The 21498-nt window shown below is 35.2% G+C and overlaps 1 protein-coding gene across 1 annotated transcript; it reads right to left on the bottom strand.

Annotated features, from left to right (window-relative positions):
• Window positions 1-679: 679 nt before the first annotated feature.
• On the bottom strand, window positions 680-4260 carry LOC115885374 (mantle protein-like). The gene is made up of 2 exons (XM_030904269.1): window positions 4195-4260; window positions 680-1383 (listed from the first exon to the last, which is right to left on the bottom strand). Exons 1-2 carry the CDS (start codon window positions 4204-4206, stop codon window positions 805-807), a joined length of 591 nt encoding a protein of 196 aa, XP_030760129.1. The 5' UTR covers window positions 4207-4260; the 3' UTR covers window positions 680-804.
• Window positions 4261-21498: the final 17238 nt, after the last annotated feature.

Below are 21498 nucleotides of genomic sequence, written 5' to 3'. Positions count from 1 at the left end.
AGGAAAACATCATTCATTGCAATTTTACCCAAAACTTGTTTTTTATCGTCAAATTTTTGGATTTGGTCTTTCATTTCCGATATTTTTTGTTAGTGAAGTGTGTTTATGATGTTTATGATAATCTAGATATCAACTCCTTAACTACAACTGAGATACAAGTGTGTCATTAATAAGATACAGGTATTTTTGAATTAAATGGGAATATTTTGGTGATTATAATGAAATATCAGTTGAGCTCAACTTGCCATCAAAGATTTTTCTTGATTTAAGTAAGAACAATCTTTGGATTATCACGGGGTTTTGTAGCAGGACACTGTCTCTTCAATGAACACTCGGTAGATTCAAGCTAAGAAACAACAGCGATTGCAGATTCTGTAGGGAAAATAAGAAAACACCAGAAGATCTCATCATTGAATGCCCCAACACGACAACCATTCGTGCCAGTAGCTTATATCGGAGATGGAGAACTAACCTCTGCAAAACCAGTCTCAGATACTGGCTTTTGTCAAAGCCCTAAGACTGTACGTTGTCATCTACTTGTCATGAATGATACCTATTTATCTCGATCATCTGTTGATAAAACAGATTATAGTGTCCTAAACCCCAAAATTAAGGTAAAATAAAAATAAAAGCCGTTATTTTTCAAATTCGTTTTTATATAACAAAAATATCTACAAAAATAACAAAAATACATAATAATATAACAAAAAACGATGGCAAGGTGATGGGGAATAGGATAGAGGACAGATGAATGACTTAGATAGAGGAATTAATGATGATGAATCAGTCCAAAGTCTCCAGAACTTATCTCGACCAACCTTTACCGCCGTGGTCTACGTATTTTTCGTGCTTGGTCTCGTGGTAGATGTGTTTGTACACTGGAACATGCACTGGATAAGGCTTGTTAACGTATTCCGGGTGATGCTTCTCAATTTCGACCTTGTAAGGCTTGTTGATATAAACCGGAACCAATTTCTCAACGTGAATCGGTACTTTCTTCTCGATTTCCTGAGGTACCAGCTTGTAAATCGGGATAGGGACTGGATGAGGTACTGAAATGTGAACGGGATAAGGTTGAGGTACGGGTACTTTCACCACCTGTGGTACGGGGACTCCTACAGGATGTGGAACAGGAACTCCGACCTTTTTGATGACGGGAACCGGTACGGCCTTGGTGTGCTCGAAGGTTTTAGTGGGAGCTTGGTGGTACTCGAAACCACCTCCGCCACCTCCTCCGCCTCCGCTTGACTCCCACCCTCCCTGCCAGCCTTCTGCGCTGCCTCCACCGCTGATGTCACCGCCGCCTCCAAGGTCATGACCTTCGCTCTCTGCATATCCGGCTTGGACGGAACTGAGTGCCAGAGCTAGTAAAATGGAGGTACTCTGGAAAAAATAAACGGGAATAGGTATGTTAGTACTTTTGAATAAAAAGATGCTATATATTGTATTCATTTACATCCATTTTTTTACAGTTTTGTTTGATTTTTGAAAGGATACATTTGAATTAGATTTGAAATGTTGCCAGTTTGTTAGGTATGTCTGGGTTTATTTTATGTTATTTGTTATTTATTCTGTTGTTTAGAGGTACTAAACCAATCAATTATGAAATTCACTGAGAATTAACTTATTTAAGATCTTTATATAATATGGAAATAGTAGAAGAATATATACAGGGTGGTCCAAACTGTATTCCCGAAACTTCAGCAGCATATTCTGTAGATAAAAATAAGTAAAAAGTTCGTACAAATGTATGTGCTAAAATGCTTAGTTTCAGAGATACAGGGTGTAGAAGTTTCATTTTTATTTCGATTTTTTCCAAATAATTTCTGAAATAACGTCAATATTTGAATGAAAATTGGTGTCTTGGAGTTTTTTGACATGAGAAATTTGATTTTGATCAATATGACTCCTACTAGTAGAGGGCGTCACCAACATATTTTTTAACTGGTTTGAAGAGTAATAACTTTTCGTCCGTACCTGTATAAAACTACTGAGTAAAAAAATATACATTTACGACGTTTTTTACGTAAAAAATGCCTCTTGGTAAAAATCGCTACGAGTAATTGTTTTCGAGATATTTGGAATCGAAATTATCAGTACCTGTCATCATTGACACAATTAAATATGTCGACTAAATAGTTATTAATAAATAATATTTTCTTGCCTTTAGCTGTGTATTTTTTCTAATTTCGAAAAATCGAAAGTAGAGAAAAAAAATAAAAAGTAAAGAGAATATTGTTTTTGCTTGTCGTAAAGGGGGAACCAAGCTCCACTCCCTCAACCGGTTTCTGGGCCTACCCTTCATCAGGAGGGCTGTCCAGGGACTGGATCTCACCGATTTTTTTTCTCTACTTTCGATTTTTCGAAATTAGAAAAAAATACATAGCTAAAGGCAAGAAAATATTATTTATTAATAACTATTTAGTCGACATATTTAATTGTGTCAATGATGACAGGAACTGATAATTTCGATTCCAAATATCTCGAAAACAATTACTCGTAGCGATTTTTACCAAGAGGCATTTTTTCGAAGGCATTCATATTCGATAAATAAATATAAATAAAAAAAGAGTAACAGAGTAACCAATTTTTTTTTTCTCAAGCAGCCACTAGTGATAAATAATGATAGATTATAGATAATAATAGTTTAATTCCTTGAATAGAACATGAATTAAGTAAACAAGCACATCTGTAAGTTGTTATAAATTATATTAAAGTCACTTTCTACAATACTTTCATCTAAAACAGCGAAAGCTGTTCTGCCAGTTATAGATTATTAAGATATAAATAACATTATTAATTCCAAACATCGGATAAAATTATTTTAATCACAATATACAGGGTGTTTTTGAAAGGTTTTTCACCCATTTATTTCTTTTTTGATACTTTCAGATAAAAGAACGAGATTTTTTGGTATGTTAGTATTTGACAGTAATTAGGATTGATTGACGTATTCAATTAATTTCAGTCATTTCCTGTTTCACCGAAAATGACTATAACTTTTGATTTTTAAAAGTACTCTCGATGTTTTTTTTACTTTATTTGATAGAAAATAAGATTCTGACCATAGATTGACAATTTTTAACATTTTTAGGTAAAAATAGTATTTTAAATTTCAATCTAGAGTGCTATGGCTGTGTTAAAACCACAATTTTTTAATCAAGTAGTCTTGGAAAAATACATTTCATAGTCTAATGTTTTTTTGTGGCGTCTCCTGGCAGGTTAATAGATTTCCCAATCGTCTTTTGAGAGATATTTTTGATAGATACCCCATTAGCATATTTGGAAAAAGCATTTTTTAACAAATAATACTTAACAGTATTAATACTTAATAGAATAAGTTTTAACAGTATACTTGGTATTTCGAGCCAAATTGTCGTTATGAACATTAGCACTCTATAGATTGAAATTAAAGATACTATTCTTTAAACAAAAATGTCAAAAGTTAGCATATATGTCATTCACATATTCAGAGTGTCATTTTTTATCGAAATAAAGTAAGAATATACCGAGGGTTCCACTTAAAAATAAAAAGTTGTAGTCATTTTCGGTGAAACAGGAAGTGACCGAAAATATTTGAATACATAAATCAATCCTGAAAAAAATAAAAATGTTATAGAGGTGAGCCACTTTTAAAAAACACCCGGTATGTCATCAGTTTGCCAAAAAATTAAGTAAAATTTCATGTACCTAATCGGTTTAGTACATTTTTAATTCTCATTGTATTATTACTACAAAGACATTGATACAAGCACTGTTTTATTTATAAAAAAAAAATACAAAAAGATTTTGTAGAGCACTTAAATCTTATACCGTATGATCGAAAAAAAAGACATCAGAGACGGCTGCAGAATTACAATCAATGTTAATTTTGGTGGGGTCAATTTCTCTTCACGTCATTTACTAAAAATTGAAAAAAAAATATTACAACCTTCTTAAGACCAACTGGCAGTAAGTTCCATTAAAAAATAAAGAGTACAGGCTAAGTAAATGACGTCTATGGCTTGACCTCGCCAAAATTACCACCGATTGTCAATCCTCAGCCTTCTTTGACGCTCTTTTTTTTTGATTGTATACTTTTTTTCACTTTTCTGACTTCTTTCGACTTAACGATATATATTTTGATCACAACTGATATCACACTGCTTTTTTTTCGCCGCACTATTACAATAATGGTGTAAAAAAGGTACTCACAATCGCCTTCATCTCGTACGGTGTAACGGATAAGGAAGTGAAATGCTTAAAGAAAGTTTGAACCGCACTGATGATCTGATTTCCGAACATTTGTCTTTTATAGTGGCGTATAGGTGGGGCTCGGAACAGTGAAAGGAATTCGTGAAGCGTCTCAAAGAATTCGCCACGAAAATATTTCAAACGGAAATAGTGATGAATATTGGAAGTGATCGGTGAACATCATGTAATATGTAGGTAATTAACATGTTAATGAGGCTGAGAAATAGAATGGGCATCCTGAGAAAAAAGTATATTGTTTTATTAGGGGCAAAAAATAGTTATTTCTATACAAGACGATAAAATGGTATTACGATAATGCAATTTTATCGTCCTGTATAAAACAATATTTTTTTTCCATAGCGAGTTACGTTTTAAAAAATATTCAGAAATTATTATTTCAAGGAATTTATTAGGAGTAGAAAAAATATTGAGCTGGGTTGGCGTTGGTTTCTATGTAATTTGACAAATAAATAAAGCTGTCTCTTTAGTTGTCAGTTTTGAGTCAATATTTTTTAATTCTCTTTCGTGTCGGTTGCTGATTGAATTCGAGCGAAAAATGGCTCAAAACTAAATATGAAAAACTTATGAAAAATAATACAAACATTTTCAAAAATGGAAGCAATTAACAAACGTGCGGTCAAGCTTCCAAACGTCCGCTTTCAAGGTCAAAATAGCAATGATGATAGCCAACCTCCGATATGGGGACGGTACATAAAGAAGAAAGACGGCACTCATGTGTTATAACATATAAGTCACTTGAGAAAAAAGTAACTTTACAAAAAAGACAACCCAGAAAAGATCTAGTGATTTTCAAAGTAAAACATCTTGTGTATTTTGTTTAATATGTTTCTTTTATTGATAACTAATTTACTTACACGTAAAAAACTATTTTTCAATAATCATATTATTTTGGATTTTATTTTCTACCGAAATAGGGACAAGATTATGATCGAGATGAACTCCCTTGAGAGTTTTTTGATATAAATCAATCATTTAGAAGATGAAAGAAGGCAATCTCCTTAATATATCTCGATTGCTATTATTATCTTTTAATAAAGGTGTACGTTACGTAAGACGTAGGTAGTTTATCTGACATTTATGAGCTTTAAGCAGACAAACGAGAACCAAATGTGAGTGGTTGGATTTATTAATGGGCACTTTAATAAATTCCAGTTCTAAAATTAGTCCAACATTATAAAGTTGTGTTTTTTTGGTAGAAATTGTCAAAAAATTATAAATAAATTTATATTAAGTGCTGCTGATATGAGAGTATAGTTTATAGATCTAGAATTTATAATTAACAGTATTTGAAAATTCTTGACAATTTGATAATACTGTTAATTCGTAATTTTAACAACTCAATATTGTGAATATCTATAGTTTTATTTGTCCTATACTGGAATTTGTCCCGGACTCGATCAAAAAAGGATTAAAAGTAGATGGAGAAATAGATGGAAACATCTAGGATTCGCTAGAGCTTATTCGGAGGGTTCATAGTTTCATAGTTGTCGATTTTCGAAAGAAATCAGTACATGTATATTATTTCGTATATTTTTCATTTTATTGATTTTATGGAAAGCACTGTTCATTAAAATGTTGTATCCTATGTTATAGGGCTTGTTTCTCTCTACAATTTCCTGTCTCACAATATACCGTTTGTGTCCGGGAAGGGTTCATAGATTCATAGTTGTCGATTTTCGAAAGAATATTATATTATTTCGTATATTTTTCATTTTATTGGTTTTATGGAAAGCACTGTTCATTAAAATGTTGTATCCTATGTTATAGGGCTTGTTTCTCTCTACAATTTCTCTGAGCTCTACAAGAATTAAGAAGTCATTATCAGAACAAATCTTCGTAATTAATATAACATGAACTCCTTTTTTTGGAGAGAGAATGAAAACCAAACAGATCGTAGCGATGTCTGCAGCACATACTTCAGAATTTACTTTCATCAGGCTGCTCGACAAGCGTGTATAGCGGCGGCTCTCAGTCCATTACGGTACTACTAGCAGCCAATTTACTTTCTTTCACGTTCACTTTCAACTAAACGAGGTACAAAAAGTCGAACACAAACAAATCACGACCGCCAGATGAGATATGAATAGACTGAGTAATATTTTAAGATTGTTTCGAAGAAGGTTTGGTTAAAATATACGCCAATGCAAAAACAATAAGGAAAATGGTCATAAAACGTGCAGTACGTGGCCAACAAATCCCTAGATTGGTGAAAAAAATCACTAGGACAGGGACAGACAAAAAAGTTCATAGAAGAACACACGTCAAATTTTGCGGAAGAGAGCTGAAAAGCAAAGAGCAACTAAAAGAAGATATGTGAAGCCATGTCCAGATTTAGTCGGTCAGGAAACGAAATTTTATGTCAGTGCAAAGAGTCAGTGCTGTCCTTTGTATTAGGCAATGATTTAGAATTAAAAAAAACGCTAGTCTAGTAGTACTTACTCAGTCCTTTTCAAAAGGATATGATTGGAGAGTGTAACCTAGATATTAGAAGCAGAAGATGATAGATCTGTAAAGGCGTTAGTAAAATTGACCAGTAGCCTAATATAGTTCTAAAGGCACTTGAAACAACGAAATGCACATCCAGTCTTTTTGGTTTATTTCAAAAATGACAGGTCATGGGACTATGAGCGACGCACTGACATATAGATGCAGACGAACGCGACTTAAGATTTTTGAAACTTGACAAACTCTTGTCAAATTAAAGGTTATTATTTATTGTTATTATTCAAAAGCCAGAGTTCTTTTCAAGAAACATTCCTGATCTCTCCAAAAAAATCCTTTATGGGTATTTCGGCAACTGCACTGCAAGAAAATCTACAAAATAAAATAGTTATTTTTTGTAAACACTTCTGCGTTAAACCTAAACGGACGCTGCTTGCCAGAAGTTATGTTTACAGTAATACAAATTTGCCTAACAAAGAAAAAAATGCTTAACGTTTCGGAAAGTTATGTCTTTCCGTCGTCGGTAGCAAAAAAAATACAAAGAATAAAGAAAAAAACTATTTAAAATATTTAAATTCAACTATTCCAGAAAACTTTACTTTTTTAAAACAGATACGTCTACAAGAAACCGTTGATCAGATATTTATTATCATATTAATTAAATTTCATTTATAATCATACTATATTTATTACTGTCTTACCCCATATTCCCTGATATAGAATAATTTTAATAACGGGGAATATTTTTAAATAATTGTTTAAGCCCACCGGTCGGCGTATACTGATAACCGTCCGGGCCTCATAAAGCCTCTTAACGTAAACCCTCGATATATTAACCCGGACGATTTGGCCTGGCGATAAAATCCTGCAATTTTGCAGGTGATATCCGCTCGCAGTAGTCGCTCCCAAATCCGATTAAAATAATAGGGAGGTCAGCCCCGTAAGGCCCGAATCTGTTAATTTAGCCCCCTGGAGATTCTTCAGCAGGCGCAGGAATGAGATTTATACGCCTAGCCTGCAAACAGTAGCGGATCAAAATTTAATACCTCTTCCCGAGAAAATAAACTAATTTGAAATTGGAATACCAAATTGGTTAAAATTTTGAGGATAAAAGTGAATGAAACGAAGACGTCACTTTCACCCTAAGACGGGAAATCTGTCCAGAAAGTAGAATTAAATCAAATAAAAATACCGCAGTCTAAGGACGTGAGAAATTTAGATATACCTTTGGACAGAGGACTGACATGGGAAACGCATACGTATATATAACTCATCATATAGTCTCAGGGCTTTGACAAAAGTCAGTATCAGAGACGGTTTTACAGAGGTTAGTTCTCCATCTTCGATATCAGTTGTTCCATAGTTTATGGAATGATTGGTTGCCGTCTAGGGTGGTCTAGTGTTTCCCCAGTTTCCCCACAGATTCTGCATTCGCTGTTTTTTTAGCTTGAATCTGCTGAGGTATTGATCATTGACATAAAAACACATACTCAGAGTGTAAAAACAAAATATATAATGGGTTTTAAAACGTTCTTCGACGTCTTCCGATGTCCAGTTGCCATTGCTCCCTATCTAGCCAGAGGTAGTCTTCGAGCTCTGGTTCTTTTAGCTTATTGTCTATTCCTTCTCTCCAGCTCTTGCATGGTCTTAGTGGTCTACTCCTTTTTCGTCGTCCCCCTGGTGTCTAGTTGAGGATCTGTTTTAGAAGCCTCCCCTCTGACATTCTTTGTATGTGTCCATACCATATTAACTTATGTTATGTTCTTATGTCATCAGCTATTGTTTGATTGACTACCATAATTTCTCGAATTCTGTTGTTCGTACCCCCATTCTCTCCAGAAATCTATTTCTGTCGCTTCCAGGGTGCCATAGCAAACGATGCTTGTGCCTTATATTTGACGTTTGTTAGATTTAGAGATGTTACTACCCCACAAGACGCCATTTAACATAGAGATCTTCTTCCTTTCTTCCCTGAGCGTTTCTGTCCCTAATGGCTTTATCCAGAGTGCGATCTCTTGAAATTTTGAGTCCCAAGTATTCCGTTTTATCTAAAATCCCCATTTGCTGTATTTTTCGATTAGCTTTTTTCCAAATGCGCCAGTACTACTTGGTCATCTGCAAAACTTAATGTATAGATGGTGTTGCCGTTTAGTTGGATACCCATATGGCTACATTTCCGTTTCCATTGTAGCAGCGTCTTTTCTAAAAATATTTTGAAGAGTGTTGGTGATAGACAGCAACCCTGTTTCAATCCTTTATTTGCCATAAACTCACTGGAGACTAAGTTTATTTAAAAAAAAATAATAATAATAGCTCCCGTATATAGCGTTTAACGCCTTGGGAGTAGCAAGATACAGCTTGCCATACAAGGAAGGTAATGTGGCTAGCACTACGCTTCAACCGCCTATTATTACCTCAGGATTGTGAATCCCAAATACTCATTTAAGGCTGAGTCGACCTAGGTACCCAAACTATTTTTATTTTAATAAAAATAGTCGGCTGATGAAATGCCGGGTGTGGGATTCGAACCCACTACCTTCACATTGGTAGACGAGAGCCTGTACCTCTACGCCACCGGGCACCGGGCAAAAAAAAATAGAAAACTAAATTATTTCCAAAAAATATTCGAGTCAAAGAATATTTCAAATTTACTCTATTCTTTTCATACCACCCTGTACACAATTATGCCGTTAATAGCACCAAATTTCCATATTTAAATGGAGCAATTTTAAGGACAGCGCCAGTAATCTGGGTGGGCTCAGGCGGACGCCGAGCGTCCCGACGCTAGCCGCCCGTCCTGATAACGGCGTCGTCGACGTCGCATTAATATGGGGGACGCCATCGGCCGGCCATCCCTGAGGATGAGGGAAAAATGCAGGAGGAGAAACGTCACGGTTCAGAGCTATGAATAATTACCAGACTATTATTATATGAGTGTGAAAAAAATAGAGTCTGAGAAAATAAAAAGTTTTTAACAGTCGATGATAATTTTGGTTAGGCCAATCTCTAGATGTCATTTGAATTCAAAAAAAAATTGACAAAAAACGCAGCCATCTTTATTTGATCGTACGGTATGTATTGTGATGGTAGAAAATGAACTGGCGGTATTATTTGGTTAGTTTGGATTAGGTTGACATTTGACCGTTTTGTTATTGACCTACCATTTTCGGTTCATGTCAAATCATCTCGCAAATCACACTGTCAATTAGTGAAGTTGTTGTTGCATTTTGATAAACTGTAAGTTCTTAAAGTGAATGAACGGAAATAAATCCTTGGCAAAGAGGATAGGACTTGCTTCTAAAAGATAGCCATCGAAACAGAAAAGCAAAAGAAAACTGATATAGAAGTAGATCTTGGAGGTGAGTACTTCCTGGTTGTAAGAGCCATTGAAAATTATCTAAAGCTAATTTCCAAGTTGTGACAAAATATAATTATGCTTCAAATCCTGTCAAAAAATAACTTTTTTATTTTGTAGATTCTTCCAATAGCAAAAAACTCTACAATTCCATCCAAGAAACACTAATTTATTATTGCAACTTAAATCCTCCTTTCTTCAAACAAATCTTTTAACATAAAAGAACCATAATCCTGTTTTTTTCCTCTCGTACTGTACCCTTTACATCGATCCCCCCATCACTGGATACAGCTCCCCGATGCTCGCAGGGACAGGAGAGCAGACGGAAGGGGCGACTAATGAGACGGTTCCCCCCTTCCCACCCCCGTCACCCTGGGGCGCCATAGGCGGCTTAAGTCAGTAATTAGTCCCATCTGGCGATAGCGACGCCTCAGTCCAAGTAATCGACAAATGTAGTCTTCACACATGAGCCTTGCGTCGCGCTTTAGGCCGGCAGCTTTCAGGCCTTGGCAGCCAATACCCCCTCAAATAGCAAGGCCTTCAATCTCTGGCGTACTGATAAAAAAGATAGACTTGAACTAAAGTCGTCATCGTTCTTGAAAAAAAAAGTTTAGTGGCAAGAGAATTTATTTTAGTGTAAAAGAAAATATTTTGCCTGAAGAAAAACTCTCTTAACTCAAGAAAACTGGTTCTCTTGAAAAATTCGAAAATTTCTCTTGAACCTATTTTCATTCAACCAAGTGCAAATTACTTTGTTTTAAGATAATAAGAAAAATACGCTAGGAAGTACTTCATTCAAGAAACATGGCCATTTTTCCAATAGCTAAATACTCTTTTGATGAGAAATAATAACGACATGCAAAGACAATGACGAAGGACGGTATATACAATCAGTCGGCATGGAATGGCAGTCCGATCAGTCGTACGTCGCATTTCATAGGTCGCACATCATAGTACGCACGCTATTCACGTTCATCGTTCCGTCAAACCAATAAAATTGAAATATGATCTGTCATTTTTGAAATAAACCAATAAAACTTGTTAAAAACAACAAGAGACAACGCGTGACGGATTTATATTTAAACCCATCCATAGTTAACTTAAAAAATATTAGAAACTTTTTTTAGTAAAATAAATAGATTGGTATGGGACGTCATCTGCTTTTCTTCTGTCATCGTCTGTCGAAATCTTACCTGAGAAAAAAAAACTATTAGAGTATATTTCAGGAACTAAGAGGACTAGAAAAATCTGTCTGTAGAATCTTTAATTTCATAAAAAATTAGGACAGTTTTTTTTACCTCTTCTCATAATCAAAAACTTACGTAGTCCAAGCTTTAACTAAAAGCTGAACGCGTTTGTCTATTTTAAGCGAATGCTGGTTTTCAAAGATGTTGTTCCAGCTGTGGCTTTAGTATTTTCGAATGTATTGCCTTGGAATGGTGTAGAGCGGTTAATTGCCCTTTTTCCTTCTCCCTTACAATCCCTTCGTGTGTGTATGTATAGGTCTATTAAACCGGGATTAATATTTTTGCGGTGGATAAATGCCGTATTAAAATATGCAGCGAAAAGAGAATACTTTATCCTTGTAATTTCTGGGCTAGTAAAGAAGTAAGTGATAATTTTAGTACAGACTATTTCTTACCAAAAAATATTTTTTTACCAACAATGGATGTTCATTCATACAGATATTATTTACACCACTACTAGGAAAAACATAACATATGATATAAGCGTATTATCTCGTAATGTTAACGGTAACCTTGACCGTACCCAATCAAGGTACCGCAACTATGGTGAATGTCGAAAGTACCACTTCATTTTGGTGCCCGACGCGCATAACTAAGTCGAAAGTTCCGAAACATTGTAAAAAGACGGAAACAAAGAAACAAGTGAGAGAAATAGAGAAAGATATCTGGCATGGGCGTGCAGTGTATTGAAGCAAAGTAAGCAGTGCCTTCCCTAGAAGAAAAGCAATACATCATAAATATACTAAAGTATTTTCAACCAACTGGAAAAGCCATGGAAACTATTATTTTTGTCAATAATAAAGGGTTATCCTATTCCAGTTCCTCGCAGTAATATATTAACTGCTTTGCTGTTTCAAGATATTTATCGCCGAGTCTGAAGCAAAGACTTCCTTTATACAGGTTGAGCCTCTTTAGGTAGCACTTGATAGCCATATGTTCTGTCAAGACATCTGCTGTAATCCGCAAGTTCTTCCTGCTGAACATTATCAATTCCTTTCTGGTTTTAGAAAAAGGGTCCTTGGATGAAGACTCTGCTATGCCCGTACCTCTGTCTGTTTTTTTCCGTGGGCACTCTGCTTTTTCATGATCTAGAGTTATACCTTTGGGTAGTCCCAGTACTGGCTCAGGATCATAGGATTTTGATGATTCTTGCTTGCCTTCTGTCATTCTGCTGGCATTCTATCAGAGTTTTAAGTTCTTCTAGGCATTTCCAGACGAGTCTCGATGAAGCCTTTTAGCTTATAAGCGCCTTAAGTCATCACCACCTCCACACAAGGCCATTCAACCTTTTCCAATATGGCGGAGATAGAAGTGCTGTATTTGACGCGTATTTTAAACCCTGTTTTGTTTCCAAATAGACATTTTTCACACAAATGTCGGGTTAGATTACGTAATATTTTACTAATTTTTTAATATACAGGGAGTCTAAGGTTCTCCACATAAGTATGGAATTTTTTGTATTATTACTTTTATGAAAACATCAGTTAGTTACTTTTTATAAAAAAGGTCTGTTTTCTCAGAAAATAGGTAGTGTTAAAATATTCAAACTTGAGGTAGCATATATAGGGGGTGTTCAAAATCATCGGAAAAAGAAATAACCAGGAATATATGGCAGAAAATAGCAATATAAACCAAATATTCAATTGGAAACACTTACCTACCATAGTTTAGAATTTACTAAACGTTTGATAAATATATACTATTATGAACAGTATAGGAAGTTACTCGTCTTAGTAAAAGCCTTGCTAAATGCTCTTGGAATTACAAACTACACTGGCTTGGATCAAAAAATATGGAATATTTTTTCTATGTTTTGCAGCATTACACAAATGGGAATAAATTTAAACTATAATAGGTGAGGATAACTAAAAAATATAATATGTGTTTCAAGATTTTATATAGAAAAAAAAACTAAATACCGTTTTGGGGGTTCGTAAGTAAAACTTACGCTTAGCTTAGTTTTCTTTACTCTTTCTCTTTACATAGGGCATTGTCTTTGTGGTAAAGAAGTCATTGCTTTTTTTTGCTTAGTTCTTCAATAAAATATTGGATATTCTGAACAAAATGGATTTAATAATAAATTCTGACATAGTAATATGTAAGAGGCAATTGTGACCTAAAAAAAGACTTACATCCAGGTCATTTATATTTTTAAATGTCAATGTTGTCAATATCTTTTTGTGATCTTTTTACTTGATTCTTCTTCCAATATTTTACTTATAGTGAGGTAAGTGTAAGCAGTAGCCATAACTACATCCTCGCTAGGGTAACAGAGGCTTTGGGGCCTTTGACCTTTTTGAGTCATATTTAATGCACTTCTTACCCGAGAACTACTACTAGTAGGAGTGAAATTATCTCTTTTAATAGCTGTCAACCATTTTTTACAAAGCTCGTCATTTTTGAGGAATATAAAAGCAGAAACCTTGGGACCCCCTCTATAATTCCCGTGACAATTTGGAACAGAGCATGTAAAAGGCATGCTACAATAAAATGTTAACCCTTTAATACCTATCTTTTGATTATGGTAAGTAACCATTATAAAGTACTATGCAGGCTGGCGGTGAAGGCTTTTTACTCATTTAGGTGTAATATCTTGATAAATACTTCTAGTTCTTACCTAACATAATTAATAATACAGGAGTACGACAAGCACATAAGTTTGAAGTTGAAGTTCCCTATGTGGAATGTCTGGTTTGGATTTTTATTACACTGTTATTTTATCACAATTTTCTGATCACACCATGCACCGAACACTAAGAACTAAACAAACGTGTTGCAGAAGCACAACAAACTAGAGATAATTAATTATTTCTGGTATGCAATCGGAACGATAAACCATTACCGGCTTTTCAGGTTAAAGGTAAACAATTTAATAATGCGCTGCCTTCGCCGCCATATTTGCCTTGCCCATATCATGTTGATTGGCCTTGAGTTGAGGTGGTCCTGCTTAAGTGCAGCCAGACTGGAAGCTATTGCTGGAGTACTTCCTTGTTTAAACCGTCATCGATATGGTATTGTTCTCTCGCTTGAGTAGCAAGAAAATTAAAAAACGCTATAGAAGAACTCAATTACTATACGAGGTAATTTTATAATAAATTATTATTTTCCTTAAAGCTTTTTGGTACGCCTCTGGTGGTCAATTCTTTCACCAATCGGCAGACGGAAGGTGGACTACGAGATCTCTTGGCATTGCTGACGGTCATCATCAGGGTGGAGATGGAACAGATAGAAAAACGAACGGTTTTTCACTTTTACTTTTATATGAACGATGCTGTAACCGGATTTGTTGAATATTCATTTTTATTTTTGATGAAGGAATTTCGTTTTTAATAAGTTTTCTAGATATTAATAAATTATGGTAAAATATTTCAATTTGATAGTAGAAATCTCGACGAAAATTATGTAATATTTCAAATTTTAAATATAGACATATGGTTAAAACTGACAACATTTTATTATTCGATTTAGAACAAAACATGTTCAGCAAATAAAAACATTCATTTATGGTAAACTGATCTCTCTAATTAAATGTAATGTAACTAATTTATTTAATTCACAGAATACCTAACATATATTTAGTAAATTATTTTTAGTATTTATTAAGTCAGAATATTTTTTCTCTCGTTATTTTAGACAGTAAATTAGCATTGCAAATTGCTGTTTTATAAAGACTTGCACTAAGAGGTCGAACTTGAGTGGGAAAACACACTGAAAAGAAAGAAAAAACTATGACATATTTTAAGTCATGTGGTCATATCAAACTGCAAACACACAAACGATTTGTTTATATATTCCTCGTATATGTTGGGTCATAACAAATCAATATATATTTGCTTTCACTAAAACAACATTTTCTTTCTACCCACAATGATTGTACCACACTACACCCACTCCTCCTACTTCAATCCCTTTTTAAACCTACCTCCCCCATCCCCGAAAGGGACCAGCGTGATTTATCGACGATTAGGCTTTGTCTGACCGGCAAAAGGGTCCGAAAAATATTTACATGTAAGGGCTGCGCTCTCAGGCTTTCGTTCTCTGTGTCGATCCTCACATCGGGAATAACCAACCCTCACACAGAGGCAAAGTTAGCAATTTGCGGTCGGCTCGAATGAAGGGTGTGGGGGGACAAGAGGGGGTTACATTTATTTGTGCTGCAAGAGTGGATTGCCTTGATTTAAAGTTAATCGGAATGAAATTGATGGGCTAAAGGGTTGGAAGAAGATGTAGGGTATGGTTGGGTTTGTTTGAAGCTAAAAGCCAGCGATAAATTATGAAATGAAATATCTACTTGGACTGGTTTGTTTTTAATTTTGAAATTTTACACAAAGTTTTACTAACCGTTGTGAAGTGTGAACAGTGTATAAAAAGCTTATACAAGGTGTCCCGGAGATTTTTTACACATCATTGTTTCACAACGAGATCTATCGATTGAAAATATTTTCAATATGGCGGCACTTCCGGAAACACCGGAAGTTGACATAAGCTTTCTTATATTAAATGGGTACCCCCATTTTTTATTGCACACTTAAATTCTCTGTAAAATTTTATGAATTTTGATATTAACACTCTATACCTAACGTTAACCGTTTTTGAGAAAAAAATGTTTAAAATTTTAGCACGAAAAAAACTGCCTGTCAAAAATATGTGTATAGTCTAAACGTCAAATTTAGTGATTACCACAGCCACTGTACCATAAAGAGAAAACATGTGGCTATCTGTTTCAAAAATTAAATTGTTTGAATGTCATATAATAATGGCCGCAGCTCTCATGGAATTGATCGATTAAAAAATTATCATAAATCATGTTTTTCAAATAGAAACCCACTTTTTTATTTCACTAGTGAAAAGGCTTTTCAATTCGTAACTTTTTGATTATACATGTTCCTATACCTAAAATAAATTGTTTTTAAGTTATTTAAAATTTAGTTTTAAAGCGAATAGGTATGTTTCTTGATTTTAACCAGTTTCATTCAGTTCATTTCCAAGCCAACATTGCACTGTTTTTTTTTCGATCATGTGGTATATTATAAATTAATATCAACTATTAGATATCATTAAAGAACGAAAATACCAGATATATTTTTATAAATACACTTTTTAAACTTTAAGGAGGCAATATTTATATAAGTTCTGAACACTAATGTGCAAAAAATCCCTGATCTAGATATTGTTTGTAGTTCTGTAGAAACTTCTAATGCACGCTCAGCCTGCGACACCCTGTATACCAGTGCATGGTTGGCAAGAATGAATTTAAAAATTGCGCCCTCGATTACGTAGCTAAAAGTTTAATTGATATGAAATATATAAAATATTACAGAACAGCAATTATTACCGCAGAAGAAATTCATCTTAAATTTACCCTTCTCCCTTAATTTCCACTTTCACTAACACTACTCCATCTAAGATAAGGGCACCCTCCTCACTCCAAACCTCCTCCCTCACTCTCCTGGGGGCATCCGTCGAACAGGAGTCACATCATTCAGTCTCGCTGCCGGAACATGATGGATGTCCGGAATAAGTCCGGGGCCTCCGGAGTTCTGTAATCTTCCAGACTGGAATAGGAGAGGGGGTGTGGTAGAATGATAAGTAATGCCGCAGGGGGTTGTAATAAGGTTAAGATTGAATCTAGGACCGGAGATTGGACGTAATTGGTGCATTCGAGTTAATTGGGTTTGACCGATTTACGTGTATAAGCCTTGATTTATTCATCTAGGATTGTTTATATAATACTGCAGTCAAATTACGACTGATATAGAAGATGGAGAACTAACCCTGGTAAAACCTCCTCAGATATTGGCTTTGCACCCATACGATCTACTAAATTCACTCTATTTGTTTTCAACCTTTACCCATCTCTACTCCACCTCTAAAGACCCCATCTTCCTTCTTTCTTATTAATAACGACCCATCCTCAGAAATTAGCAGCGGTCGTTAGGACCGGCCATCGCGCGTCGTTCGATTATCTAGTTCGCATTAGTCTCTCCCGCAGCAACTGCAGCGCCACCTGTACCGCTCAATTTCAGATAAGCGAAATATTTAGCGGCGTCGTGCCGAACTAATTAGTCCGGGTAGATGGCGCTGTTAATTGGTGCGAATGTCGCTCGTGTCGATCGTTTAGGGTTTTATGTCGTCGATATATTTTGTGTTTTTCGTCGTGAGAAATCGATTGGATTGGTTTTTGGAATTCTTTTGAAGAATAATAAAAGTAATAGTGATGAAAATAATGTCTAGATCTTTGAGGCAAGTTCGTTTCTTGAAAAAAATCTTTTTTTTTTAAGAAATGAACTCGCTGTAGTTAACGAATTCAAAATAAACTAATTTTAACCTGCAATTACAGTATTAAAACACATTTACCAGGTTGCACAGAACCAGAGCTGCAAGCTCACAAAAAACTTCAGTCTTATTTTGATTTACATCATGTTAATGACATAAGTCGACTGGAAGGAATCCATAACCATCATCCTACGTAAAAAAGGTGATAGGGCAGATCTAAAAAACTATCGCCCTATAACACTCCTTAACGTAATTTATAAGCTCTTCACGAAAATATTAACCGATAGACTAACAACAAAATTTGACGGATACCAAGCAAAAGAACAAGCAGGCTTCAGAAAAGGATGCAGTACAGTTGACCACTTATTAACTATGAAAATACTAATAGAACGAGCCAATGAATACAACATCCCACTATATACTGCATTTGTAGATTTTGAAAAGGCTTTTGATAGTGTTGAGCACTGGGCAGTAAAAACTTCCTTAATAAACAGCGAAGCAACAACAAAAATTAAAATCCACGAAGGAACAAAGCCAATTCGCATAGGAAGAGGTGACAGAGAGGGTGACACAATATCCCCTAAACTCTTTAACCAGGCATTAGAAGACGTTTTCAAAAATTTAGACTGGGAAGAAAAAGGTATCAAAATATGTGGACAATACTTGAATCACCTAAGATATGCGGATGATATCGCCTTAATAACAGAAAAGAAAGAAGAACTGGTAGAATTGCTGGAAGAACTGGACACAGCAGCTAGAAGAATAGGCTTAAATATGAACTACACTAAAACTAAACAAACACAGATGAAAACATAACAACCAGAATAAACCAAGAAAAAATAGAACAAGTTGAAGAGTATATATATCTGGGACAAATGATTAAACTGAAAAAAGAAAACCAAACAGCTGAAATAAAGAGACGAGTGAGACTGGCCTGGGCAGCATTTGAAAAATTAAGCTACATATTAAAAAATAAAAGATATCCACAGTACCCCAAAACCAAAGTATATAATCAGTGTGTACTCCCTGTACTTACTTACGGATCCCAGACCTGGACACTGACAAAATCAAATATGGATAAGGTAACAAAATCTCAAAGATCTATGGAAAGACAAATGCTACATGTAAAGCTGGCAGATAGAAAAAGGAATGAGTGGATCAGAGGAAAAACTAAAGTAAGGGATGTGAGAAGTGAAGTAGCAAAATTGAAATGGAAGTTTGCCGGTCACAATGTCAGACAGAGGGATGATCGATGGAACAAATGCATCGTAAACTGGAGGCCCTGGGACAATAGAAGAAGTAGAGGAAGACCTCAGATGAGATTGGCGGACGATCTGAGGAAATATGCAGGCACAAGATGGATGAGCGCGGCGACAGAGAGGGAAGAGTGGAAGAGATTGGGGAAGGCCTATGTCCAACGATGAACCGAAGAGGCTGAATAGATAGATAGATAGAATGACATAAGTCATTTGATTTTAAGTAACTTTTCGGAATGCCCGCTTGGTTGGGAGTCTATATTTTTCGGCCCAAATACTCCTATCCCTTAAATATTATTTAGTTCCTTTATTTATTGTAAAATGGGTATCTCGCTTGGAATATTCCTAACTCTACGCCACTGGCACGGTAAAAACAAGCATCCCCCCTATCTCCCCTTCACCCCCACTTCATTCTCCCTGTTCCTGTCCTATCCAGCGACAGGTCCCATCAGTCACAGGTGTTTTGTGCTCGCGGTATTAATTTCGACGAACTTATGTTTGCCCAAGAATTAATAAAACTTCCCGGTTTATTTTCCTTCGGGGACTACGGCAGCCAGCTGCGGGGTAGATTCCACCCCTCTGTAGGCCACAAGTCCGCTTATTCTTTTAGGGCTGGTGTGCAGTGCCGCCCTAGTTTTAATTTTGAAACTGGTCCTGTTGTTTTGGCATGCCTTGTGCGACTTGTGCCTTTTGGATGTAATTATTGATTGATATGGATTTATTTTGCTTTAACAGTTTCGTCATCTTGTTTATAGAAACAACCTTTATCAATTTAAAGCACCGTTTTCGAAAACGCATGCACGAAACATTATGCATGCTCGCATAATAATTGTTTTGTTTTAGTCGCAGGTTGCAGATCGGGAAAGTTTTTGGCGTCTCCGATTCGCTGACGAATAGTGTTGATTTTATTTCGAGTTTTGGACTTCTGAATAGTTTTATGAATTTTTTGTGAAAAACTAGAAGAATGGAGTTTAATCTATACTAATGTAGGTATAAAATCCTTAAGTGACTGACTCACTGATTAATGACGATCCTGCTCAAACCACTCAACGTAAGAAGCTCAATTTTGGCATACAGGTTGATTCTAGGGTGTAGAGGTTCGATAAGAAGGGATTTTCCGAAATTCCAGTTCCAAGAGGGTGAAACCACCCCTCAAATATTACAATATTTTTTATTTTATTTTGTTTTTTTACATATTTTAAGATTTTTTTAAAACGTATACAGGGTGTTTCGAAAAATCTGGTCATTGATTAATCACGATCCTGCTTAAAGCGCTTGACGTAAAAAGCTGATTTTTGGAAAACGGATTGACTTTAGGGTGTAGAGGTTCGATAAGAAGGGATTTTTCCAATCTCAAATTCCAAGAGGGTGAAAACGCCTTTCGGAGAAACTCTTAAACACGTATATTTTATTTTGTTGTTTTACATATTTTAAGTATTGAGTAATCACTCATCATTGAGTAATCACGATTCTACTTAAACTGCTTGACGTAAAGGTGATTTTTGGCAAACGGATTGACTGTGGGTGTAGAGGTTTGATAAGGAGGGGTTTCTCAAATCTCAAATTCCAAGAGGGTGAAAACGCCCCTCAAATATTACAATATTTGTTATTTAAAAAACGGTTAGTCTTTCGGGAAAACGCTTGGACACGCATAATTTATTTTGTTTTTTTACATATTTTGAAATTTTTTAAAAAATTCTTACAGGATGTTCCAAAAAGTTAGGTAATTTAGTAACTGCCAAAATATAATAATATCGACATATTGTTTTTTTTCATGCTGACATAAATGTGAGAAAATTTTATCCAGTTTGTATGTTAATGGAAATTCTTGCTTTGCTTTATCATCACCATTACAAATGATTAATTTGACGCTAACAAAGTCGCGCTAGTTTTAAATAAACCATATTTTCATAGATAGGGCTGTTTTTAACGATTTTAAACGATTTCTAGGCGAAAATTGGACCCAGTACTGAAAAAAATCTGCCTTCTGCGGGCTCACGCTTTTTAATATTATTATTACCTCGTAGTGCATGCCTAAAGCAAAAATTCACGCAACACCACTGAAAGATAGTAAAGATAGTAACTATCGGAAACAAGAAATAGCCATGTTATCTGATCGTCAAGCAGTCAAAACCCTCTTATTCTGAGTTTTTTGCCACCCTGCCTGCATCCGTCATTCGAGAATTCATAACTTGTCACTTTACTTATGCTAGCCAATTTGCCAGTCAAATGTTTATCCATTTGGTTTTTATCCAATGGATATCACTTATGAATGGAACTTATATTATTGTTGATAACAGTATATTGTTTTATTAGGAGTGTTATTTTTAACACTTTTTGTGACAAGGCTGTACGTTTGACATACAGTCGAAGCCCAAAGACAATCATTTTTGTGAAAGCGTTTCGAAATTGACAGTTTTTGATATTTATTTGAGATTCGAAATGACATTTTTTTAAGCACTAGTATCTAAAAGTGACACTTGTTTAGGCACTAGTGCCTAAAAGTAAAAAATGAAACATTGAGTGGTCGAAGTTTTGCGTACTTACGAAATACATGTAAGAAATTGATACCATCTGTTGGTCTCTCAGTAATCGTAAACACTCTTGGAAAATGAGTTTTTATATTCGGAGTCTTTACACTAATAAAGGACTGACAATCTTTAATGGC

Source organism: Sitophilus oryzae, unplaced genomic scaffold (assembly GCF_002938485.1).
Source record: "Sitophilus oryzae breed Bouriz unplaced genomic scaffold, Soryzae_2.0 scaffold_381_pilon_pilon, whole genome shotgun sequence".
Lineage (NCBI taxonomy): Eukaryota > Metazoa > Arthropoda > Insecta > Coleoptera > Curculionidae > Sitophilus > Sitophilus oryzae.
This window is presented reverse-complemented; position numbering and strand designations above follow the sequence as displayed.